Source organism: Astatotilapia calliptera, chromosome 12 (assembly GCF_964374335.1).
Source record: "Astatotilapia calliptera chromosome 12, fAstCal68.1, whole genome shotgun sequence".
NCBI lineage: Eukaryota > Metazoa > Chordata > Actinopteri > Cichliformes > Cichlidae > Astatotilapia > Astatotilapia calliptera.
In genome coordinates, this window is record NC_137433.1 from 31,575,223 (window position 1) to 31,596,083 (window position 20,861).

Genomic DNA, 20,861 nt, shown 5'->3' on the forward strand with positions numbered 1-20,861 from the left:
GGACTCTCTCCTTTAGAGATAAGGTGAGTTCGGCCAGCCAGACGGGGCTCAGAGTAGAGCCACTATTCCTCCACATCGATAGGAGCCAGTTGAGGTGTTTCAGGCTTCTGACTAGGATGCCTCTTGGACACCTCTAGTTGAGGTGTTCTTAGCATGTCCCATCGGGATAGGCCGAGGGCACACAGACTATATCTCCTGGCTGGCCTGGGAACACCATGGTGTTCCCCTGGACAAGCTGGAGGAGGTGGGTGGTGCATCCTCTGGCTGCTACCCAGTGGAAGACAATGGATAGGCTGTCATAAAATGGATGGATGGATGGATGGATGGATGGATGGATGGATGGATGGATGGATGGATGGATGGATGGATGGATGGATGGATAATTCTTGAGAAAGCTGCAACCCCAGATCTGCCAGCTGTGACTGCCCTGTGAGGCGGCCGACACTTGGAGCTGTTCTGTTTTCAAAACTCTGCTTTATGACTGCCTGTGTGTGATGCATTTACAGAACATCTATAAAATGTACATAGAGAAAAAATAATCTGGGTTACTATCTCCCCAGACAGGTACTGTCAATCTTCTAGATCAGGGGTGTTCTATAAATTTTCAAAATGGATTTCTGCTCAATGTTGATTTGAGTTTGTTGAATTTTTAAGTGTAATTTTTATGGTTGTTTCATTTTAATGGAGAAAAACAGAATATCAACCAAAGGTCTACCTGCCCAAGAAGGGACATATACAGGGTAATCTTAAGTTTCCCAACAAACACTTAATGAACACCTAAAGGATTTAGAGAAAGCATGGAAGAAAGTTCTGTAGTCAAATGAAACTATCTGGCATCAGCTTGACCTGTCGTGTTTGGAGGAAGAGAAATGCTTAATATTTTCCAAAGCACACCATTCCCACACTCAAGCACAGAGGTGGAAACATGACGCTTCGGGGCTGTTTTTCTGTTAAGGTTGCAGGGTGACTTCACCACACTGAGGAGGTAATGGACGGGTCATGTACTTGGATGGCAATAACCTAAAACATGTGTTTGTCCCCCTTAGCTGAAATTGCAGTGTTTTTTTATTTAACAATTATAACTGATTATTAAATAATTATTAATGACTTCACTGTGATGTTCTTATTATTCAGTAACATCGTGTGGTTTTGGCCCCTGGGCTGCATGTTCAACAACCGTCAGCTGGTTGAAAGCGGAAGTGCTTCGAGTAGCTTTCGTCGTCATCCGGGTTGATCTCCGTCACAGAGGATCCAGGATGGCGACTCACATGTCGAGGTGCAGAACCTGGAGTCGGGTCCAGAGGTAACACGTTTTAACTAAACGCTCTTACAGTGTCGCTAATGTGGAGTTTAACGCGAACAGACTGCAGCAGCACCGATACACCCACTGTCTCCCACCTGACGTTTCCGCTCATCCCTGCGGGTTTAGAAATTCTCTACGTCCTCGTCACCGTTAATTAGCAGCTAGCATGATGCTAAGTTACATCATAACCCGTTAATGAAGCTAAAAATGCTCCTCTCGCTTAAGCTTTGGCATTATTTTAGCGGCTTTCTGTAATGTCCGAGATAAAGAATTGTTCTGCTTTGTTTTAATATATTTTAAATAGACGTGCTAGTTAGGCTGTTTTTGTTGAGAATTTGAATATGAAGAGACATATTTGGGTAAAAGAGAATAGATTGCTGGACTTAATAATGTGCGTTTGCCTGAGGATGGTGGAGGATTATACGTGCTGACTTTGAATTTATCACTGTGTGGCTGAGATTCTGATATTATAGAAGTGCTATAAGAGGAATGTTAAACTTTTAAGCTCCAAACACGTTTGGACAATGAAGTCGATAATAGTATCTATGTGCACCTAATCTGTTTGAGTCAAAAGGCGAAAATAGTCATTTTCAGAGAGTTTTTACGTACTTTTGGTGCTATATGATGTCAGTGAATATGCTGATCCCTGTTGCGTGGCTGTAAACACAAAACCCACACTGTTCTTTTTATGATGGACAGCCAATCAGAACAGAGTTTTCTCACAGCTAGAGGAGCTTAACCATGGCCAGGGCTCTGTACTACGAAGCCACTTCAGTATACTCAAGTGATGTTATCTGGATTCATTTACCCTAACACTGGCAATCATGATAAGCAGTCATGTCAAGCTTGTTTTCAGCTGGCTAAGTTAACCGAAAGTTTTCCCTGTGTGTTCACTTAATTGGTGTAAATTGTAATATTTGAGGGGGTTAAATGCATAAACTGAAAGGATTACAGCTGTTAGAATTTAGGGCTGCAACAATTCATCAAGTAATTCGATTTTCATTTTCTTACTGGGTAAAATATGCTGCAAAGCTAACCTGGTCCAGACTAGAGATCAGCAGTAATGAAATCACCACCTACTGACCAAAAAGTCTGCAGACAATAGTATGTCTTTGCAAAATGGCTGTTTCCCTCTGAAGAGTATGGAAAACATGCAAGCTGGATTTTTCTTTTCCTTTTTTATTCTTTTTCCCCACGGGGACCAATAAAGTACACTTTCTTCTTCTTCTTCTTTCATTGCTGTTTGTTGTACTGTTTGTTTTTATTTTTGTATTGGCACATTGTTTGTCAGAAGACCAATTGGTGAGGTCTTTAAAGTAGCTGTGGCTAGAAGGGCTATGTACAATGTAAAGGTTGTACAAAAATTAAACCCAGCAATGTTAATATTTATTGGTCATGTTGTATAAGCTGCAGTTTTTTCAAAAGTTGGCTTTTGAAATTCAGCTTTTAAAAGTCGATGAGGTTTTTTTTTTTTTTTTTTATAGCAGTTGTTTTATTGTCATCCAAGGTATGGGATAGCAGCTTACCGGAAATACAGCAGTGGTGGCGGATACCCAAATATCTCCCTCTCTACACCGTTGCCTGGGATCCCCAAACCAGTGTTCGCTTCAGTGGATGGTCAGGAAAAATATGAGACCAAGATTACCACTCTAGAAAATGGCCTCAAAGTTGCTTCCCAAAACAAGTTTGGTGAATTCTGCACAGTTGGAGGTAAGTTGTGTCTTTGATGTGCTGATATATTCACAGTTCTTTGTCACCTGCAAGAACTGGATAAAGTGAGATTCTCTCTCTTTCTTCCTTTTGTTAGTTTTGGTTAATTCGGGATCCAGACATGAAGCAAAGTATCCAAGTGGGATTGCACACTTCTTAGAAAAACTTGCATTTTCTGTAAGTATTAAATAAAATCCAATGAAAAAGACCAAAAAGGTGGAGGTGCGAGCAATAAACCTGACAACAACATTTATGTCTTTAGTCCACTGCACAGTATGGGAGTAAAGATGAAATCCTTCTTACGTTAGAGAAACACGGGGGGATCTGTGACTGCCAGACATCCAGGTATTTAACACAGTTCCCGTCTCAGTGTGGAATGATGTAATGATAAACGCAAACAACACACAGCTGATTTGAGGTGTGTTGATTGGTTGTTTTGCTTTGCAGAGACACCACAATGTATGCAGTGTCTGCTGAAGTGAAAGGTCTGGACACAGTGGTCAGTCTTCTGTCTGATGCTGTTCTGCAGCCTCGCCTGCTGGGTAAGGACATATAATTTAGGGTCAGTCCTCACAAACGGTCCAAGAGTCTCCACCGGTAATACAAACTGTTTCTTTGTGTGCAGATGAAGAGCTCGAGATGACCAGAATGGCGGTGCGCTTTGAGTTAGAAGATCTCAACATGAGGCCAGATCCTGAGCCATTACTCACTGAGATGATCCATGCTGTGAGTTATGCCTCATTATTCCTTAGCTAGTCCATCCAGCCATTCATCCCATTTTATTATTAATCAGTGAATTACTAATGAAACCAAAATCCACTGTCAAAATTTCAATGCTCATTTCTACTCTGATAGAGTAACTTTGCATGATTCACAGTCCAAAATGATCCATTTGCCTTAGCTGAGCTTTTGTGCAGCCTCTCCATTCACTCACAGTCTGAACCAAGCTGTTTTGCTTCTTCCCTCTTTGAGTCCACCCTTCCTTTAAGCCAAATTTCTTCTTATTGGAGGCCTCGTGCAAACAGAAGATTTGAACAAGGAGTGAAAAAGGCTTCTGTATGTCAGGGTTAATCACATTAAGGAGCTTCGCTCTTGTTGATATCATACAGAGTCAGGAGTGGCAAAAATTATGAAAATGAGTGTTTGGAGTAATTTGAAGTCTGATTGGGTTAGAGGGATTACTTTTAGATATTCTGACCTCATTAATGTCAAACTCAATGGTGAGTAGTCCTAGTTTGTTTTCATCTTTAAATCTATATGTGACCCTTCTTTGTTGTTTTGTTTCCAGGCTGCGTATCGAGGCAACACAGTCGGACTGCCTCGTTTTTGTCCTGCAGATAATGTGGATAAGATTGACAAGAATGTGCTTCACAGTTACCTGCGTAACTATTACCGTCCAGAGCGCATGGTGCTGGCAGGAGTGGGCATCGAGCACGAGCAGCTGGTCGAAAGTGCCAGGAAATACCTGCTGGACGTAAAACCAGTGTGGGGAACGAGTTCAGCGCCCAACGTGGACCTCTCTGTAGCACAGTACACTGGTGGCATCGTCAAGGTGATTAACCAGGCTCTGTTTAAAATCAAAGTTTGGCAGATACCTGTTTTTGTTATTATTCCTCCGTTCTGCTGGAGAAAGCAAATGATCTTTTTAACGGATCTTTAAAAGTTGGACATTGTGTTTTATTCTGTTAGATGGAGAAGGATATGTCAGACGTGAGCCTCGGCCCCACCCCCATCCCAGAACTTACTCACATCATGATCGGCCTGGAGAGCTGCTCCTACCTGGTGGGTGTTTGCAGTGTCTTGGAAAGTCTCCAATCAGGGGCCTGAGACATGTTAAAGGGTAAAAATGTTCCCTTTACAGGAGGATGACTTTATCCCATTCGCTGTGCTCAACATGATGATGGGTGGAGGCGGCTCCTTCTCTGCAGGAGGACCCGGGAAAGGCATGTTTACCCGACTGTACCTGAACGTCCTTAACAGGTGAGCGTCTCACAAGAAAATTGTACTAAAACTATTCCAATTAGTCGTCACCGACTGTTAAATTTTTGTTATCTGTTGTAGACATCATTGGATGTACAACGCCACCTCCTACCATCATAGCTACGAGGACAGCGGCCTACTGTGTATCCATGCTAGTGCAGACCCCAGACAGGTTGGTACAGTCTCAATACAGGACAGCTGCAGAGTATCTGTTAGGATTCTGTAACAAATTTCTCAATTAAATTTTGAAACTTTTTCTGATGAGGCTTTGGCAGCTCTGGTGCTCTGGGGTAGGTGGTTTCACAGGACACGGCCTACAACTGGAAAGGCCCGATCCCCTCTGTTTTTGACCTTGTCCTGGGAACATCCAGAATCCTCTGATTAGAAAACCTTAGTGCCCTAACTTGAGGGTGGATGCTTAAAGGCTTAGATAAAAAAGGGGGCAAAGGTCAAAGACTTAAGAACAAGCAATAAAGGCAAGGCAAGGCAAGTTTATTTGTATAGCACAATTCAACAACAAGGTGATTCAAAGTGCTTTACAGAGACATTAGAAACAAGAACAAATAAAAAGCATGATTTAAAATTGATTAAAACAAGCAAATAAACTAACTAACTAATTAACAAACAAACAAACAAACAACAGTATATAAAATCAAAACAGATAAAATCAGAACAGTAGATAAAATCAGTAGTTAAATGTAAGTTTTGAAATTTAAGCTTAAAGTGTGGATTTGGTGCTTTATTCAAATGCAGCTGAGAACAGGTGAGTCTTCAACCTGGATTTAAATAAACTGAGTGTTTCAGCTGATCTGAGGCTTTCTGGGAGTTTGTTCCAGATATAAGGAGCATAAAAGCTGAATGCAGCTTCTCCGTGAAAATCTAAAACTAAATTCTAAAAGTGGCAGGAAGCCAGTAAAGAGAGGATGAATGGGTAATGTGCTCTTGCTTTTTTCTCCCTGTAAGGAGCTGAGTGTATATTTGGGAAAAGTTCACCTCCAGTGAATAGTTTGTCATGTTTTTTGTGGTTCTTTTTCTTATTTCTTATTTCATTTATTCATTTCCAGGTGAGAGAAATGGTGGAAATAATCACCAGAGAGTTCATTCAGATGGGCGGCAGTGCAGGAGAGGTAATGATCGCCACAAGCTTTGTCATCATCGTTTAGCAGAATAAAAATTACACAGTTCTTTTAATAAATTTCCCTTATGTGCCCAGATGGAGCTGGAGAGGGCAAAGACTCAGCTTAAGTCCATGTTGATGATGAATCTTGAATCACGGCCGGTTATTTTTGAAGACGTTGGTCGTCAGGTTCTCTCCACAGGAAAGAGAAAGCTGCCACATGAGCTCTGTCATCTAATAAGTGAGTACTGGAAGGATTTTTGTGTTATTTTCTTTGCAAGTCATCTAAATTTGTGTGACGATAATATTCAAATAATTTTCAGGCAGCGTGACACCTGGTGACATTAAAAGAGTGACCACCAAGATGCTGCGCAGTAAGCCAGCTGTCGCAGCGCTTGGAGATCTCATGGAGCTGCCCTCGTACGAACACATCCAGGCCGCCTTGTCCAGCAAGGACGGACGTCTGCCCCGCACATACCGCCTCTTCAGATAGACCCGCATCATCACTTTACATAAACTGGACTTGAAGATTACACTAGTGTTCCCTCCGAACACGGAAATCACCACAGCTTACTGTGAAGGGTGACAAATACCTCTGAGAGAAGGGGTGATTTTAAAGAAATGACACATTGTACTCTACAGTAATCCTAGTCTGTATACAACTGTATTTTTGTTTTGTTGCCAGGAAGTCAATAATTCATTATTTTTATGGGAGGTTTGCAGGAGTTTGCTTTTAAAGAAACACAAAATTATCATGTAAGGTTCCCATTTAAAAACCCCATCAGTGTCACAGAGCCACTCAGAGTAGACTGTGTTCTGGATGCCCCTAAAACTCTTTCGTTTTTTTTATTCCACCATTACTTTCTTTGCAGATCGCAGCTCTCTAAAAATTCTTTATTCCAGAGTCAGTGGATTAAACTGTTATTTATACGACAAGACTTCATAATGTCCTTTTATAGGTACAGAGACAGCAGAAAGTTACATAATATATGATTAAAAACAAAATGGAGATTTTTGGATCAGTCACTGACTTGACTGCTTGTCCTCCAGACTGAAATTGTGATTCGTGTATTGTACAGTAAAAAGATGGTTAAACAAGTGTGGTGTTTGTTTTTACTGTTACGCTGAATGCTTTGCAAATCACATTGGTTATGAAGAGCCACAGCTGTGTGACGACCACATAAGGGCAAAGAATAGAAAAAGCAGGTGTTTGACCTGCAGTGATTGTCTACATATGTTGACTTGATTATTTTTTTGTCTGTGTTTCATGGATATTCTCACAGAAACGCACAATCTAAGAGTCAAAACTTTGAACACAACCTCTCATTTAATGTTTTTTTTTTGTTCTTACTACTTTCTATATTGTAGATACACATTGAAGACATCAAATATATAAAACAAAATATATGGAATTATGAAGCAAAGAAATGCAGATAATTAACTCTAAATATGTTTTATATTTTAGTAGGGTGACCATATTTTGGTTTCCCAAAAAGTGGACACTTGGCCCAGTCATGAAGAACTTTAATAATACTGTTTGTTTAAAGAAAACAATGCCTTCTCTGTGCCGTTAATGAATGGTAAAATAAAAAATATCATATAGGGTTTTACAAGTCAACAAGTGCAAAAAAGGAGGATGGTTGGTCACCCTAATTCCTCAAAGTAGTCACCCTTTTCTTTGTTGACAACACTGCAAACTTTGGCCTTCTCTCAATAAGCTTCATGATGTAGTCACCTGAAATAGTTTTCACTTCACAGGTGTGCCTTGTCAGGGTTCATTTGTGTAATTTCTTGCCTTCTCAGTGGGTTTGGGACCATCAGTTGTGTTGTGCAGAAGTAAGGTTTGTACACAGCTAACAGCTGTGACAACTTAAAATTCATAATATGGCAAGAACCAGTCAGCTAAGTAAAGAGAAACAACAGTCCATCATTACTTTAAGAACTGAAGGTCAGTGAGTACGAAAAATTGCTAAAACTTTGAATGTGTCCCCAAGTGCAGTCGCAAAAACCATCAAGCGCTACGATGAAACTCTTGAGGACCACCCCAGGAAAGGAAGACCAAGAGTCACCTCTGCTCCTGAGGATAAATTCATTTGCGTCACCAGCCTCAGAAAATCATGTTAACAGCACCTCAAATTAGAGCCCAGATAAATGCCTCATAGAGTCAGTGGAAGACACATCTCTACATTAACTGTTCAGAGGAGACTGCTCGAGTCCAAATCTGAGATCTTTGGTTACACCTGCTGTGTCTTTCTGCGACACAGAAAAGATCAAAAGATGGTCTCTACATGCATGGTTCCCACTGTGAAGCGTGGAGGAGGTGTGATGGATTGGAGGTGCTTTGCTGGTACACTGTTGGGGATTTTTTCAAAGCTGAAGGTACGTTGAACCAGATTGGCTACCACAGCATTTTGTAGCAACATGCCATCCCATCTCAGGTTTGCGTTTAGTTGGACCATCATTTATTTTTCAACAGGACAGTCACCCCAAACACACCTATGGGCTGCGTAAGGGCTATTTGACCAAGAAGGAAAGTGATGGAGTGCTGCACCAAATGGCTTGGCCTTTACAGTCACCTGACCTAAACCCAGTCTAGATGGGTTGGGATCTGATGGACTGCAGAGTGACGGGAAAAGGGCCAACAAGTGGAAAACCATTTCAGCTGACTATCACATGAAGCTCGTCGAGAGAATGCCAAGAGTGTGCAGAGCAGTAATCAAAGAAAAGAATAGCTATTTTGAAGAATCTAGACTATAAAACATGAGTTATTTCACACTTTCTTTTTACTACATGATTGTTGACAAGAGGCTGTAAGCCTGTACATCATGCCCCTAACTTTAACCTTTGTTAGTGACAAAGGGACAACTATTTTTGACTCAGTTTAAGAAGCACCCTCAAGTGGCCATTGGAGAAACTGCAGTTTTGGGGATTCCCACACAGGCTTCATCTTTAAGCTCTGGAAGCTGGTGCTCAGCTTCACCTTAGATTTAACACAGTATTATAACTACTATATTAAGTTGATAACATTGCAACACATTGTGCTCCCCCACACTTAAATACATCTGTTATGGGCAAAATGTATCCAACAAACAAAGGTGTTTTCAAACCTTTATTATGGGATGTTACATCAGGTGACATAAAAAGATACAGTTATGGATAAGAGGTCCCGATGATGTAAAAACAATACCCACAGGCACTTTTTTTTTAAAAACAGAATGCTCTTCATGCTGGGAATGCAGATGATTAATGTGCTGCTACATACAGTACATGGACAGTTTACACAGTAATAAGATGAGAGGTAAGGCATTGCGTTTAGTGTTGCAAAGGTTCACTTGGCCTAATCACACAAAAGGTAGCAATAATGGTAGTAATATAGTAGTAATATCATTAAAATGCTCAAACGTTTTTTTTTATAGCAAGTGAGTTCCTTTAAGAAATATTGAATAAAAGCATCAAATAACTGTAATTTCCCTGAATTTAACAGTAGCTCTTAACAAGGTGCAACATGCTCTTCAGAGTCTATATTTGACCTGATCCTCAAAACTCCCCCACAAAACGGACACCTAAAAGTGTGCTGTAGTTATGTTTAGTACATTACTTCATGACAAAAATCACAAGGCATTTGAACACTGGTATAGCATTCAGAAAAACAGAGTATTATAGTATATGATGCTTCTTAAACGGCTACAAAAAATAGAGAGAAAATAGGTATTGTTACTGTCTGTAAGGTCTTATCAGTCCACACTGGAGCATGTGACTGAACTTTAAGCCACAAAGGGAGACCCCCCTTCCCTAGTTATGTTTGAGTACAGGGGGCAGAATAAATAAAGGCCAGAATGCTGATATCTGCATGACCTCGAGATCCCTGCCCTCGAGTCTAGCCAGCTTCTTCGGGACACAGCTGCACCTCAGTTACCTCGACCACAGCTGGGATTTGTGTAGTTAAGACAACTTTGGTTTTTCCTTTTTGTCCTTTCTGGCCTTCCTGTTTCTGGCACAGGTCTGATCCAATCCAGCCTGATCTGGTCCAGAGTGTTCCTTAATGGGTTTTAAGAGATGGTGCAGATCGTGCTGCTTTGGTTCTTCATGGCCTCCTTTGTCTTTATTTCTCTGGTGATCCGCCTCCTCCTGATACCTTCCAAGTACAAGCTTCGGTCAAACTGTCCGGCACACAGAGGAATGCTGACAAAAATACAAGCAAATACAACATTACAGGTGTTAGAAAGTCAAAATGCATAAAGCACAACTGATCGTTTACCAAATGATCAATTGCAGTCCAGTGAAAAAGAACCATCATTTAAGGCATGGATTTTTGCATTGTAATATTTCAGCAACACTTTAATTTAACCCTTTGCTTAGGCTGCTGCCCCCGCGACCCGGCCCCGGACAAAGCGGATGAAGATGGATGGATGGATGGACTTTAATTTAACTGCAACCCACACAGTGCAACATGAACTTAATAAACCTGGGTAGGCCATCAAATTTGTATGACACAGAGCTACTGTTTTGTGACCACAGCTAAAGATTGTCAGGATTCTTTCACAATGATAACCTTTGCACTACCTACGAAAATCCACGACAGCACAGTTTATTACATCACTAAAGCCTGGAGCCTCTGGGGGACTCTCTTACTCTCCCCCTTTATATGTCACTGCTGCACGTAGTTTCATCCTGTTTGTGTTTCATTCTCTCTCTATTCTACTCTGTTCTGTCTTCTCAAGGCTGCTTCTGCTTGGGGATGACTTTTTCTTCCTTTATTTTCTAAATGCTTAGTCAAAGGAGATTCTTGGGTTTCTACTGATGCAGAGCTCTTAACCTTACAATACAAAGAGCTTGAGACTGACTACTACTGTGATTTGGTGTCACTAAAAAACCCATCTGAATCTGATCTAACATATTACTTCATAAATTGTGTTACTTGTTGAAAACTTGAATGGGATAACAGGAGTGGGAACCAAAAAAAAGCTCTTATCTCTTTTCCCTAGACCCTGTGCCAGCGCCTAATCTCAATAAGTCTCCACACATGCCTACACCAGTGACTCTCTAGAAACAAGTGCTAGGCCCAAACGTGACACCGCTGAGAGTGAAGGCTCTCAGTCAAATAGGTCATAGTAAAAGGCAACTTTTACTTATGCCTTCTTTCAGGCTATTAAATTCCAACTTTATGTGAAATTAAATTTAATTGAAAAGGACTACAGCACTAAGGTGTATGTGTGAATGTTAGTGGGACTCACTTGTCTCTTCCTGGCCTGAGTTTGACCTGAAAGACACCAATGACAGGCCGGTGGTCCGAGGTCTTGATGTTTGAGCAGCTGGTATACATGAGTGTTTTTATGTCATTAGCCTGCCTGCTCCTGAATAGGATCCTGTCCTGTGAACACAGAGAGGTTCTATGTGTTTGAGAGCCACTTTAATAGAAATAACAAAGTGTTTTTAAAAAACTTAAGGCGTTTATCTTTTGTCATGTGCGACACGTCTTTGTTCTACTTACTGTGTATGAAGGTGTTCTCTGTTTAGAAGTGGTGTCATAGACATCGCGACCAATGTCAAATTTGTACGTGGGTAAGAAGTGTATTGATGCCTCTTGGAAACCTTTAAAGATTGACCCTGGAGGGACAAACAACTCACAGGATAAGAATCAATGGAAAACAACAACCTATTTCTATAAAAACTTTTGCAACTGTTTAGATGCATAAAAAATCATGTAGGGAAGAAAAAATCCAAGAAAGTTGGTTCTGCTCATCCAGTCGTTGCATTTCCTGTGGGAAAATCATTTTCATCACTCAGCCAAGCCACTTTTTCAGTCTGAAGTGACAAAATGTTTCTCCCACTGAAAGCGCGACGTCCAGATGAACAAAATCAACTTTCTGAGTTTTTGCAAATGTTGACGCTTTGGCTTCCTATGTGCATACCTTCCTTCATTTCCTTGGAGAGCTGATCGTGCTCCAGCAGAGGGCTCATATCGCCACCTACTGTGGAGCTTATGATGGCCTCCACCTCACTCCGGTCTTTATCCAGCCGAAAGTTAAAGTCTCCAAACCAGAAGACCTGATCGAATCTTGTAGTGACGTCAGCTGCAGTGAAAAATTATATTCCATCAATTTTCACTGAATACTGGCAATTAGTGTTATAAGCACTAAGATTTTAACCACATATAGATCATCAGTAACTGCTGGTACAAAGATGGCCATGGAAACAAATACAAAAATAGATTGTTATATTTATAGAGAAAAACCTTCCTGTACATTAGCCAGACCGCTTATTCCTTCCTCCTGCAAATAATCCTAAACCTAGGTGTCTAGGAATGTTTAATCTAATTACAGTTGTTGCAATCAATCATGTTGTGATTTGATTGAAAAAGAAGGACAATTAGAAAATGAATGCAATGTTTTAAGATTATTTGTCTTATCAGAATGACTGCATGCCACTTTTATACTGTTACATCTTTAAAAGATTAAGTATTCTGATGCATAAACCATCCAAATAGCTTTAACATTTTAAATTATTCACACAAAGTAGCTTCAGAGAGTCTTACATGGTGTGGAGCGGTACGGGTTGGTATCTGGAAGGCCTTTTGGAAGAGCTAGAGCCTCGACAATCTTGTTGTAATCAAGTATTCTCTCGTAGACTTTGGCATCACCGGCTGGGAGAAAAACAGAAAAACACATTAGAAATGTGCAACATTGGCCGGCTGTAGGGTTTAAATGCAATACACTAATGTGCAGTGTAAAAAAAAGCTTCTCTGACTTGGAAAAGCTGCTACTAACAGGTAAAATGGGAAGTAACGAAAAGGAAAGAAGTGCCAAAAAAGGTGAAGGCAATCCCCACTGCGCCTTTGGTCTTGATCTGCGAGATGATCCTCGTTGTGACTGTGGCGTGCTCCGCCTCTGTGCAAAAAAATAAAGAAGAAGAAAGGTAAATGGCGTGTATTTGTATAGCGCTTTTCAGGTGGTTCATGTCTGTGCACACAAATCAACATGTCACTACAACAAAATCCTTGTCACAATCCTCTGGCCAGTTATAGTAGGTGGAGCATTTCATCCAAAGCAACAAGGATATCAGTCGAGAGTTGTAAGTTGAAACTAAAGGATCTTTTCAAGTGTTTTGATATTCATATCGACTTGTAAACAGCATTTTAAGTATATTATAGAAAGGTTTAATCTAGAAAACTAAACATTCACAGCTTAGCTTTGATTATTTTTTTCAGATTTTAAAGCTCAAATAATTGATTAGTTAAGAAAATTAATTCAACAGTATAAAAGACCTATCTGAATTAAAGACTATTTAAACCTTTTAAAGCCTGTTTTGAGGAACAAGAAATCAATTTTAATCATTTAATACCTCCAGAAACCCTGTCTTTAAGACAACATGCTATTAAATACACAAGTCACCACAGAAATATGAGCAATTTAGAAATATCATTTCATAATCACCATCCCTCCTGAACTAATACGTAGAGTAGGACAGACCTGAGCAGAACCAGATGAGGTCTCTTCTGACAAATACAGTGAGATATAAAACACCATGTGAAGCTGCATATAACATGACATAGTAAGGTCCCAGACTCTCCTGAAGTCTGGTCTCCCACTCCCTCCTGCACACAAACAAAGTTACATATTAGTAAGCGGAAAATGAAAGCCATTACGGAGTAATTCATCATAATAACCGGCTTTTATTTAAAACATTAAATGATCCACCTGTCAGGACAGCCCTCCTGGACCCCAATAACATAAAAGTCTTGTGCAAATTCAGAGTCTGTTGGAAGGAGGAGATCATCTAAGTTGACTGGAAGGCCCTGAAAATGGCAGGAATTTGGTTATGATTCAGTTTCTCCATCAGAAAAACCTTTGTGAGAGATGCTGCAGGTCACAACATCCTCCCACCTTCTCTCCTTGCATGTTCCAAGTGGCGATGTAGATGCCAACTCTCCTGTCGGGGAAGAGGCGGTCCAGCTCCTCAGCCCCAAGCAAGGCACCACTACCCAGCACGCTGCCCTCCATAAAACTCCTGGATGACGAAAAGTAAAATCAGCACATATATCGAGTTTAATCACAGCTGTAAGGCTGCTATCTCTGAGGTCAGGTCAATAATTTATCTTTATAAGTATTAAAGCAGTGGACTAAGAACCATTTTACCACTCATCCTGTCAAAAACCCTGCTGAATCTCCTCACACCTATGTTCTTCTTTGCTCCAGTAATGGAGGCTGTTTATTCTTATTTGTGCATTTTTAGCTAAAGCAGCTCAGATGTTGATTTCTTTACCACAAAGTATCGCAGACTAACGTGTAAACATTTCAAATTTAGTTTGGAAAGAGGAATGAAAGATGAATGATGAAAGATGAATTAAATCTAACACAGCTTGCAGGGGAGCGTGGGGGTTTTGGAGCTAAAGTGTACTGTAATAAAGGAAAAATAGAAGGGTAATATGAGTATAAAGTGGGTGAGCTTAGAAAGGGCTCATCCAGACAAAAAAACAAAAACAAAACAAAAACACACCCCATCTTACTTCTTTTGTTTTTAAGTGTCACTAGCTTAATACCCTTGAAAGAGACTGGTAAGTAACTACAGTTTAACAGGAAGCTGAGTGCAGTTACTTTAATCTACAGGACATCTTACAATAGAGCCTTCAAATCCAGCACAAGGATGATGACTACAGGTGCATCTTTATATTACCTGCTAAACCTACCTGTTCCTCATATCCTGCGGTCTGATGGGGCTGAGTACGCTGTAGGTGGACCTCATGGAGTTGACAGAGGCACTATCCGACCCCATGTTCTCCAAAAGCCGGCTGTCGCTCAGGTTCCTGTGGAGCCTTTCTCCAAGCTTCTCTCTGGCCGGCATGGCATAATCCAAACAATCCCTGTCAATCCTATTAGCTGCCCTCAAAGTGGCTGACGCAAAGCTCTTCTCCAGAGCAGGCAGTGGTCCGGTGGGTTGCACCGGAGACAGGCGCACCTTGGCGGCCCTCCACTGCTGGACTGTAAGGTCGCTCTGCTGGCTGCGGGGTCTCCTTTCATAGTCAGAAAGACTACTCCCTCTGTCCCGGAAGGCTGGGGATCCAGTTGGAACAGCAGAATGGGGTCTCGCACTGGGATCCCGCTCATTCCTCACTGCAGCTGTACCCTGGATAACGAACCCACTCGGAGCTACAACAGTTTCATCCTCTTTAAGCGAGTCTGTGGAGGAGCCGGTCTCAGCTGGGTCGCTCAGACTCTCTTGGCTGTTTCTCAGCCTCCTGGTTCTCACAGTCTCCTCCAATGAAATGCTTTTGCTGGACTTCGACAGTCTGGGTAGCAAGGGGGGGCGGGGCTGATACGGACTGATCCCTTCCCCTGTGTTTCTAAGCCTAAGGTCATCCTTGTGCCCGTTGGTGGATTTTACATCTACTATGGAGGTATTGAGTTTGCTGCTGTCATTGGCAATTGAGTCTCCTTTACCAGGAGCCTCACAGGAGTGATGGAGGGGGCCGTCCTCTCCATCCTCAGTCATCCTCTTCTCATGTCTGAGTCCAGCTGTGGTGAGGTGGATGAAGCGCTCTCATTTTCAAGTGGCACAAGACCTGTTCAGACACACGGCGGAGTTTGTTTTACTGACATGGCCTTCAAACGATCACTTTACTGTCTGATATACGTTCTGATATCAGCCACGGCAGAGGGTTACTGCATCAAATACCCAATCAGTGGAAACAACAAACATTTTTGATTTCAAGCAATTAAAAGCAAGAGCTGTAGCTAAAAAAGACAAAGCACATGAGCTAACGCAATTACTGCTTGTTTCAACAACTTTAATGCTGAACGAAAAGTCCCGTTAAAGTCTACTTTAACAATTCTACTTAAGCCATCATCTAAATCACGTTTACATACACAACAATGTCATCTGTTAAGCTTTTCTCTTCACTGGATAACAACCTGCAGCTGCAGCTAACAAAGCTAAAATGCTAAAGCTGTGCTAACTATTGCCTAAAGCGTACGTTTCTGTGACCACATTAACAAACGGATAACTTTGGTAGTTTCTGTCGTTTGCACTAACAATTTATGTCTCTTTTATCAGGCTGAAAGTAAAGCTACCTTTTGTGCACTGTTGGTGTCAGGGAGACTGACTAAAAGTAGCTCCGTGACTTCCTTAGCAACGCTTGACAACACAGATTTCTGTTACCAAGAGAGTCGCAGTCTGAACTCAGCATGTATCACAGCGCCCCTGTGTGCTAAGAAGGGGTATTACTTCCATACCTGTGCGTCAACTACTAGGATAACCACCTGCTTTCTCATTTCTGCAGCTTACACATCTTCGAATAATTTCCAGGGAGCTTCTTCTTATACGAGGAGAGAGGACTCCAGGCAACAGACATCTGACCTAAATTAGCCTACTAAGAGGCTAATTTTTACTAAATTTACACTGTAGCTCAATGTGCTGGCATAAGAACTCTGTAACACTGTGAGTGCACATTTTCAAAAGATAAGTATTAGTAATACTTAAAAAACAAAAAGACAAGGCAACTCACCTCTCAGAACATCACCAAAGTTATTGACAACACTGCTCAAATCCAAAGTCCATCCTGCGCTCCTACTCCCTTCCTCTTTTGAGCACCACTTTTTTTGCTTTGGCTCTCTAAATATATCATTTAAAATGCCAAGAAAAAAATGTTATATAATTGACATCAAAAGACTCATGGGTGTTTTATAAAAATGACAGAGAACAAAGGTCAGGAAGCACAAGTAACATGCCCACCCCTCATCAAAATGTCATAAAACATGCCTATTTTAATCAGTGTAGTGTAATACGATTGAGTAGATATTTGCAGCTACAATTTAATTTCTAATTCTCTTACAATTTGTCCACTTTGCCTCACATCACAATCAAGAGCATAGCCTTTGTTCTCAGCAAGTAGACCTAAAGATGACCTAAGCTTTGATCTGCTCAGATCAAAGCTTAGATCATATATATATATATATATATATATATATATATATATATATATATATATATATATATATATATATATATATATATATATATATATATATATATATCCAGTATATATTTGAATGATGTATTTAAAAGTATTAGTCAGCTTACAAAGATTTTTTTAAAGAAACATACTATGGGGCTATAAATTATAATGCTTTAAATTATAATCCAGTCAGATACATTTACTAGTTATTTGGCCATAGTCAGATGATAAAGAATTACGTTTATGGACTCTGAACTTAAACTTCTGACTTTTATTTACTCAATCGCTCAATATTATTGTGCACTACATTGCTAATATCCAAGATCCTCTGTTCTTTAAGTAACTTATTTTGCCGTCATTAGTTTAGCTCAGTTGATTGAAAAAAAAAAATGCTTGTCTGGGTGTTTTCATGAAAAGACAAAAGCTTTTCCATTCACTACAACACGTTAAAGTCAGTCACTTTACAAATAGCACAAAGAAACGGCAGAAAAACGCTGCTGCTGACAAAACAGTGTAAGTCACACTGAATAAACAATGTCAAGGTGTGACCTCCGATTGTTAACCCTTTCACCCATTCCCTGACCCTGTGATGTACGAGAACCGCAGCTGAATGGATTTTCTAAGCTCGCTGGCCCCTGGAAATGTGGACAAAACCCTACATATTCAGTGCATGTCTATGACACAGCTGCTGACTCAGGAGGTTTGGACAATGGGCTGGTGCGGTCGGGTCTAGTATAAAAGGAAAGGGTTAAACCAGGTAGGATACAGTTTGGTGCAAGAGCAGAAACATCAGCAGCAACCAGCAGCTCAACCAGCAGCTCAGCCAGCAGCCCAATAATCAGCAATATGACTACCACTGGAATGAACATGATGAGCAGGGTAAGAGAATTGCCTTTAAGGTCTTAAACATGTGTTTATAAAAATATAATATTTATATTTGTAACAGCAACCAATCATGAGGTGTGGCACGAATGGTGTATCGTATAATTTTCCTCCGCTTTAAAGCATCTCTGAGTCCTATTTTTGCTTTCCAGCCAGAGCCTGTGCTTGTTTGGTTCAGTAACTACAGCTTGCAGATATTTCTTCTAGTAAAAAAGCTCTAAAATTCTAAACCAACAAAATAGAAACAGACTTTGCGAGATAAAATGTCACTATGTACATATTAGCTTCTGTTAAGAGCTTCTCTCATGAGCTGAACAGCTCAGTAAGAGAACTTTGCTGTGCTTTGAGTGCCCATCTGACTCTGTGGATTCAAATGTGTGCACTTCTTGTATAAATGATTTATACTGCTGCTGGGTCTGACCTGATAAAACTAGATTAGTTACCTTTATAGAAAAATCATAGATCGCTCATTCAGACATGGAGCTGACACATTAAGAGTTAACAGAAAGGTATAAATGTCTAAATTGATTTATTCCTCATTAGAAGTTTAAAGCTGCACCTGAACTTTCTACTTAACAGCACTACTGTTGAACTCACCAATTCTTTCAGCTTCAAAAATTAAATGCCTCACATGTGCTCGTTTCCTCTCTCTCCTCAGATCATCTTCTACGAGGACAGGAACTTCCTGGGTCGTTCCTATGAGGTCATGAACGACTGCCCTGACATGTCCTCCTACCTGAGCAGGTGCCACTCCTGCAGGGTTGAGAGAGGCTGCTTCATGGTGTACGACCGCACCAACTACATGGGCAACCAGTACTTCCTGAGGAGGGGTGAATATTCTGACTACATGAGCATGATGGGGATGAACGACTGCATCAGGTCCTGCCGTATGATCCCCATGGTAAGATTTTACGCCAGTCGTCATTTACCCTGGATGACATCATTAAAATACTCTGAGTTAAATCCATTTGTCTTCTGCCTCACAGTACAGGGGATCCTACAGGATGAGGATCTACGAGAGAGAGAACTTTGGTGGTCAGATGTATGAGCTGATGGACGACTGTGATAACATCATGGACCGTTACCGCATGTCCAACTGCATGTCCTGCAATGTGATGGATGGCCACTGGCTGATGTACGAGCAGCCCCACTACAGAGGCAGAATGATGTACATGAGGCCTGGAGAGTACAGGAGCTTCATGAACATGGGATTCAGCGGCATGAGGTTCATGAGCATGAGGCGCATCACTGACTCCTGCTACTAGGCTGTCTTTGCACTAAATAAAGCTGTCATGAACTGAACTACTGGTGTGTTTAAGTCATGGATTATTTTGAGTAGATTTTGAGTACTTACGTTCATTCAGAAATTCTAACGTTTCAGTAATTCAGAAGAAGCAAGTCATTTGCTTTTTATTCTTATTTTCAAACCACATTCTTTCAAAAATCAACTACAAGTGAAATTTGTGCAACCTTTTAGCACAAAATGTTCACTTATATGTACCACAACTTCACTGTCACAGTGAACCTCTTATAACCTTCTTTTCATATCTTTTTACATTAAAAGCCATAGACTGTGGGGCCCAAATTTAGCTCACTGGGATGAGCCAAATGGCTGAAATCGGCAGGCCCAGGTTCAAATATGACCATTGCCACATGTCTTCCCCTCTCTCTCCCTCTGCTTTCCTGTCACTCTTCACTGCATCTATCAAAAAAAAAAAAAATTAAAAATTAAAAGGCAAAACAAACCCCAAAAAAACCAAAACATAGACTGTATATTAAAGATGGAAGTAGACATTTATTGTTTAGTTATATTCTGGTCTTGAGCCTAGCCTTTTCACCAGGGGGGCTAAATAAGAGAAACCCTGAGACATTTCAGTTTGATACAACAGAGACCCAAAGCATAGTTTGCTTTTTTGACCCCTCTACTCTAACTGGGACTCAAATTAAAAAAAAAAAAAATGAACATCATATTCTATTCATTAAGGCTTCAAGCTAGAGACTGAGAGCATGAGCACTTTAGAAAAGTGTTTATTGAGGGTAAGAACATTCATTTTCTCTGGTTGTAAACAGTCTTCTTTGTAACCAGAAGAGTCGCCCTCTGCTGGCCATTAGAAAGAATACAGATTTAACTTACAGGCTTATAGGTTACTGGTATGACATTTTTGATTTCTTCTAGAAGGATACTTTAGTTTTTTACAGTATTTGTAGACTTCACCCTTTGTGAAGACTATCTTTCCACAGAACCAAAACACACACTGAGTACTTATGCTTGTAAAGAGCAGTAAGTGTTTCTGAGCATGCTGTAAGAAGGAGGCCTTCATTTAGAGTCACTGTAAATTTCTGGGCCTGTAACTATCTGTAAAGCCTTTTGTTTAATAGCAGAGAAATCATAATACATGATGCTGATCTGCAGCTTTGTTGTTTATAAAACAATAGTTGCAATTGTTGAAATAAAGGAAGTTTAGTCTCACTCTGAGTAGAACTAAAACAGTTGTGTCTAGAGTCTTCTATAGTAAACTTGGACAATGGCATGTAAATACTTGCATAGCTGAAATTCTCTGATTATATTTACATTGTACCAGTTAGGTTTCAGCGTGAGTTGTTATTAGATCCAAATGTTATTGTTGGACCACCTAGGTTTGTTTCTGCAAGACTGTTTCCCTCAGTCCTGTTCTCATTAGAGCAAAAGAATAGAGCAGGCATACAGGTAAGCACCCTGAAAGCACAGTGTATATACAGCAGCTACATAATAACAATATGCACATGGTCTGTTTTTATTCTCTATTTGTTGTTCTGACATATTGATATATCTCAACAACCATGACATTTGGTGATGGCGTGCATGTTTTCTGAATTTTCACATGGCCTAACAGCAGTTGATTCTATCATTTCAGTACAAAGAAATTAATTACAAGACA

At 40.5% G+C, this 20,861-nt stretch overlaps 3 protein-coding genes across 3 annotated transcripts; 2 read left to right on the plus strand and 1 right to left on the minus strand.

Annotated features, from left to right (window-relative positions):
• Nucleotides 1–1,146: 1,146 nt before the first annotated feature.
• pmpca (peptidase, mitochondrial processing subunit alpha) lies at nucleotides 1,147–7,209 on the plus strand. Its single transcript, XM_026188284.2, has 13 exons — nucleotides 1,147–1,303; nucleotides 2,811–3,013; nucleotides 3,111–3,190; nucleotides 3,276–3,358; nucleotides 3,461–3,555; nucleotides 3,639–3,739; nucleotides 4,302–4,565; nucleotides 4,703–4,795; nucleotides 4,875–4,993; nucleotides 5,075–5,165; nucleotides 6,058–6,120; nucleotides 6,207–6,351; nucleotides 6,434–7,209. The coding sequence occupies exons 1-13, from the start codon at nucleotides 1,257–1,259 to the stop codon at nucleotides 6,601–6,603; spliced, it is 1,554 nt and encodes a 517-aa protein (XP_026044069.1). The 5' UTR covers nucleotides 1,147–1,256; the 3' UTR covers nucleotides 6,604–7,209.
• Nucleotides 7,210–9,205: 1,996 nt separating this feature from the next.
• Nucleotides 9,206–16,277, minus strand: inpp5e (inositol polyphosphate-5-phosphatase E). Its single transcript, XM_026187986.2, has 11 exons — nucleotides 16,178–16,277; nucleotides 14,797–15,669; nucleotides 13,994–14,117; nucleotides 13,808–13,905; nucleotides 13,580–13,704; nucleotides 12,878–12,997; nucleotides 12,646–12,753; nucleotides 12,023–12,184; nucleotides 11,602–11,717; nucleotides 11,345–11,481; nucleotides 9,206–10,292 (listed from the first exon to the last, which is right to left on the minus strand). Exons 2-11 carry the CDS (start codon nucleotides 15,597–15,599, stop codon nucleotides 10,160–10,162), a joined length of 1,926 nt encoding a protein of 641 aa, XP_026043771.1. The 5' UTR covers nucleotides 15,600–15,669; nucleotides 16,178–16,277; the 3' UTR covers nucleotides 9,206–10,159.
• A 1,277-nt stretch (nucleotides 16,278–17,554) lies between these two features.
• On the plus strand, nucleotides 17,555–19,245 carry LOC113033847 (gamma-crystallin M2-like). Its single transcript, XM_026187989.2, has 3 exons — nucleotides 17,555–17,940; nucleotides 18,602–18,844; nucleotides 18,930–19,245. Exons 1-3 carry the CDS (start codon nucleotides 17,908–17,910, stop codon nucleotides 19,206–19,208), a joined length of 555 nt encoding a protein of 184 aa, XP_026043774.1. The 5' UTR covers nucleotides 17,555–17,907; the 3' UTR covers nucleotides 19,209–19,245.
• The last annotated feature ends 1,616 nt before the right edge of the window (nucleotides 19,246–20,861 follow it).

Bases quoted from the DNA above. Each gene is read 5' to 3' on its own strand.
- inpp5e (XM_026187986.2), bottom strand. From the start codon at position 15,599: ATGACTGAGGATGGAGAGGACGGCCCCCTCCATCACTCCTGTGAGGCT. The intron at 12,998-13,579 runs GTCTGTCCTACT...TTTTTTGCACAG, and splicing joins CCTCATCTGGTTCTGCTCAG to AGGCGGAGCACGCCACAGTC. The intron at 11,482-11,601 runs GTAAGTAGAACA...CTGTGTTCACAG, and splicing joins AGAGAACACCTTCATACACA to GACAGGATCCTATTCAGGAG.
- LOC113033847 (XM_026187989.2), top strand. From the start codon at position 17,908: ATGACTACCACTGGAATGAACATGATGAGCAGG. The intron at 17,941-18,601 runs GTAAGAGAATTG...CTCTCTCCTCAG, and splicing joins GAATGAACATGATGAGCAGG to ATCATCTTCTACGAGGACAG. The intron at 18,845-18,929 runs GTAAGATTTTAC...TCTGCCTCACAG, and splicing joins CCTGCCGTATGATCCCCATG to TACAGGGGATCCTACAGGAT.
- pmpca (XM_026188284.2), top strand. From the start codon at position 1,257: ATGGCGACTCACATGTCGAGGTGCAGAACCTGGAGTCGGGTCCAGAG. The intron at 3,556-3,638 runs GTAAGGACATAT...CTTTGTGTGCAG, and splicing joins TCTGCAGCCTCGCCTGCTGG to ATGAAGAGCTCGAGATGACC. The intron at 4,796-4,874 runs GTGGGTGTTTGC...TTCCCTTTACAG, and splicing joins TGGAGAGCTGCTCCTACCTG to GAGGATGACTTTATCCCATT.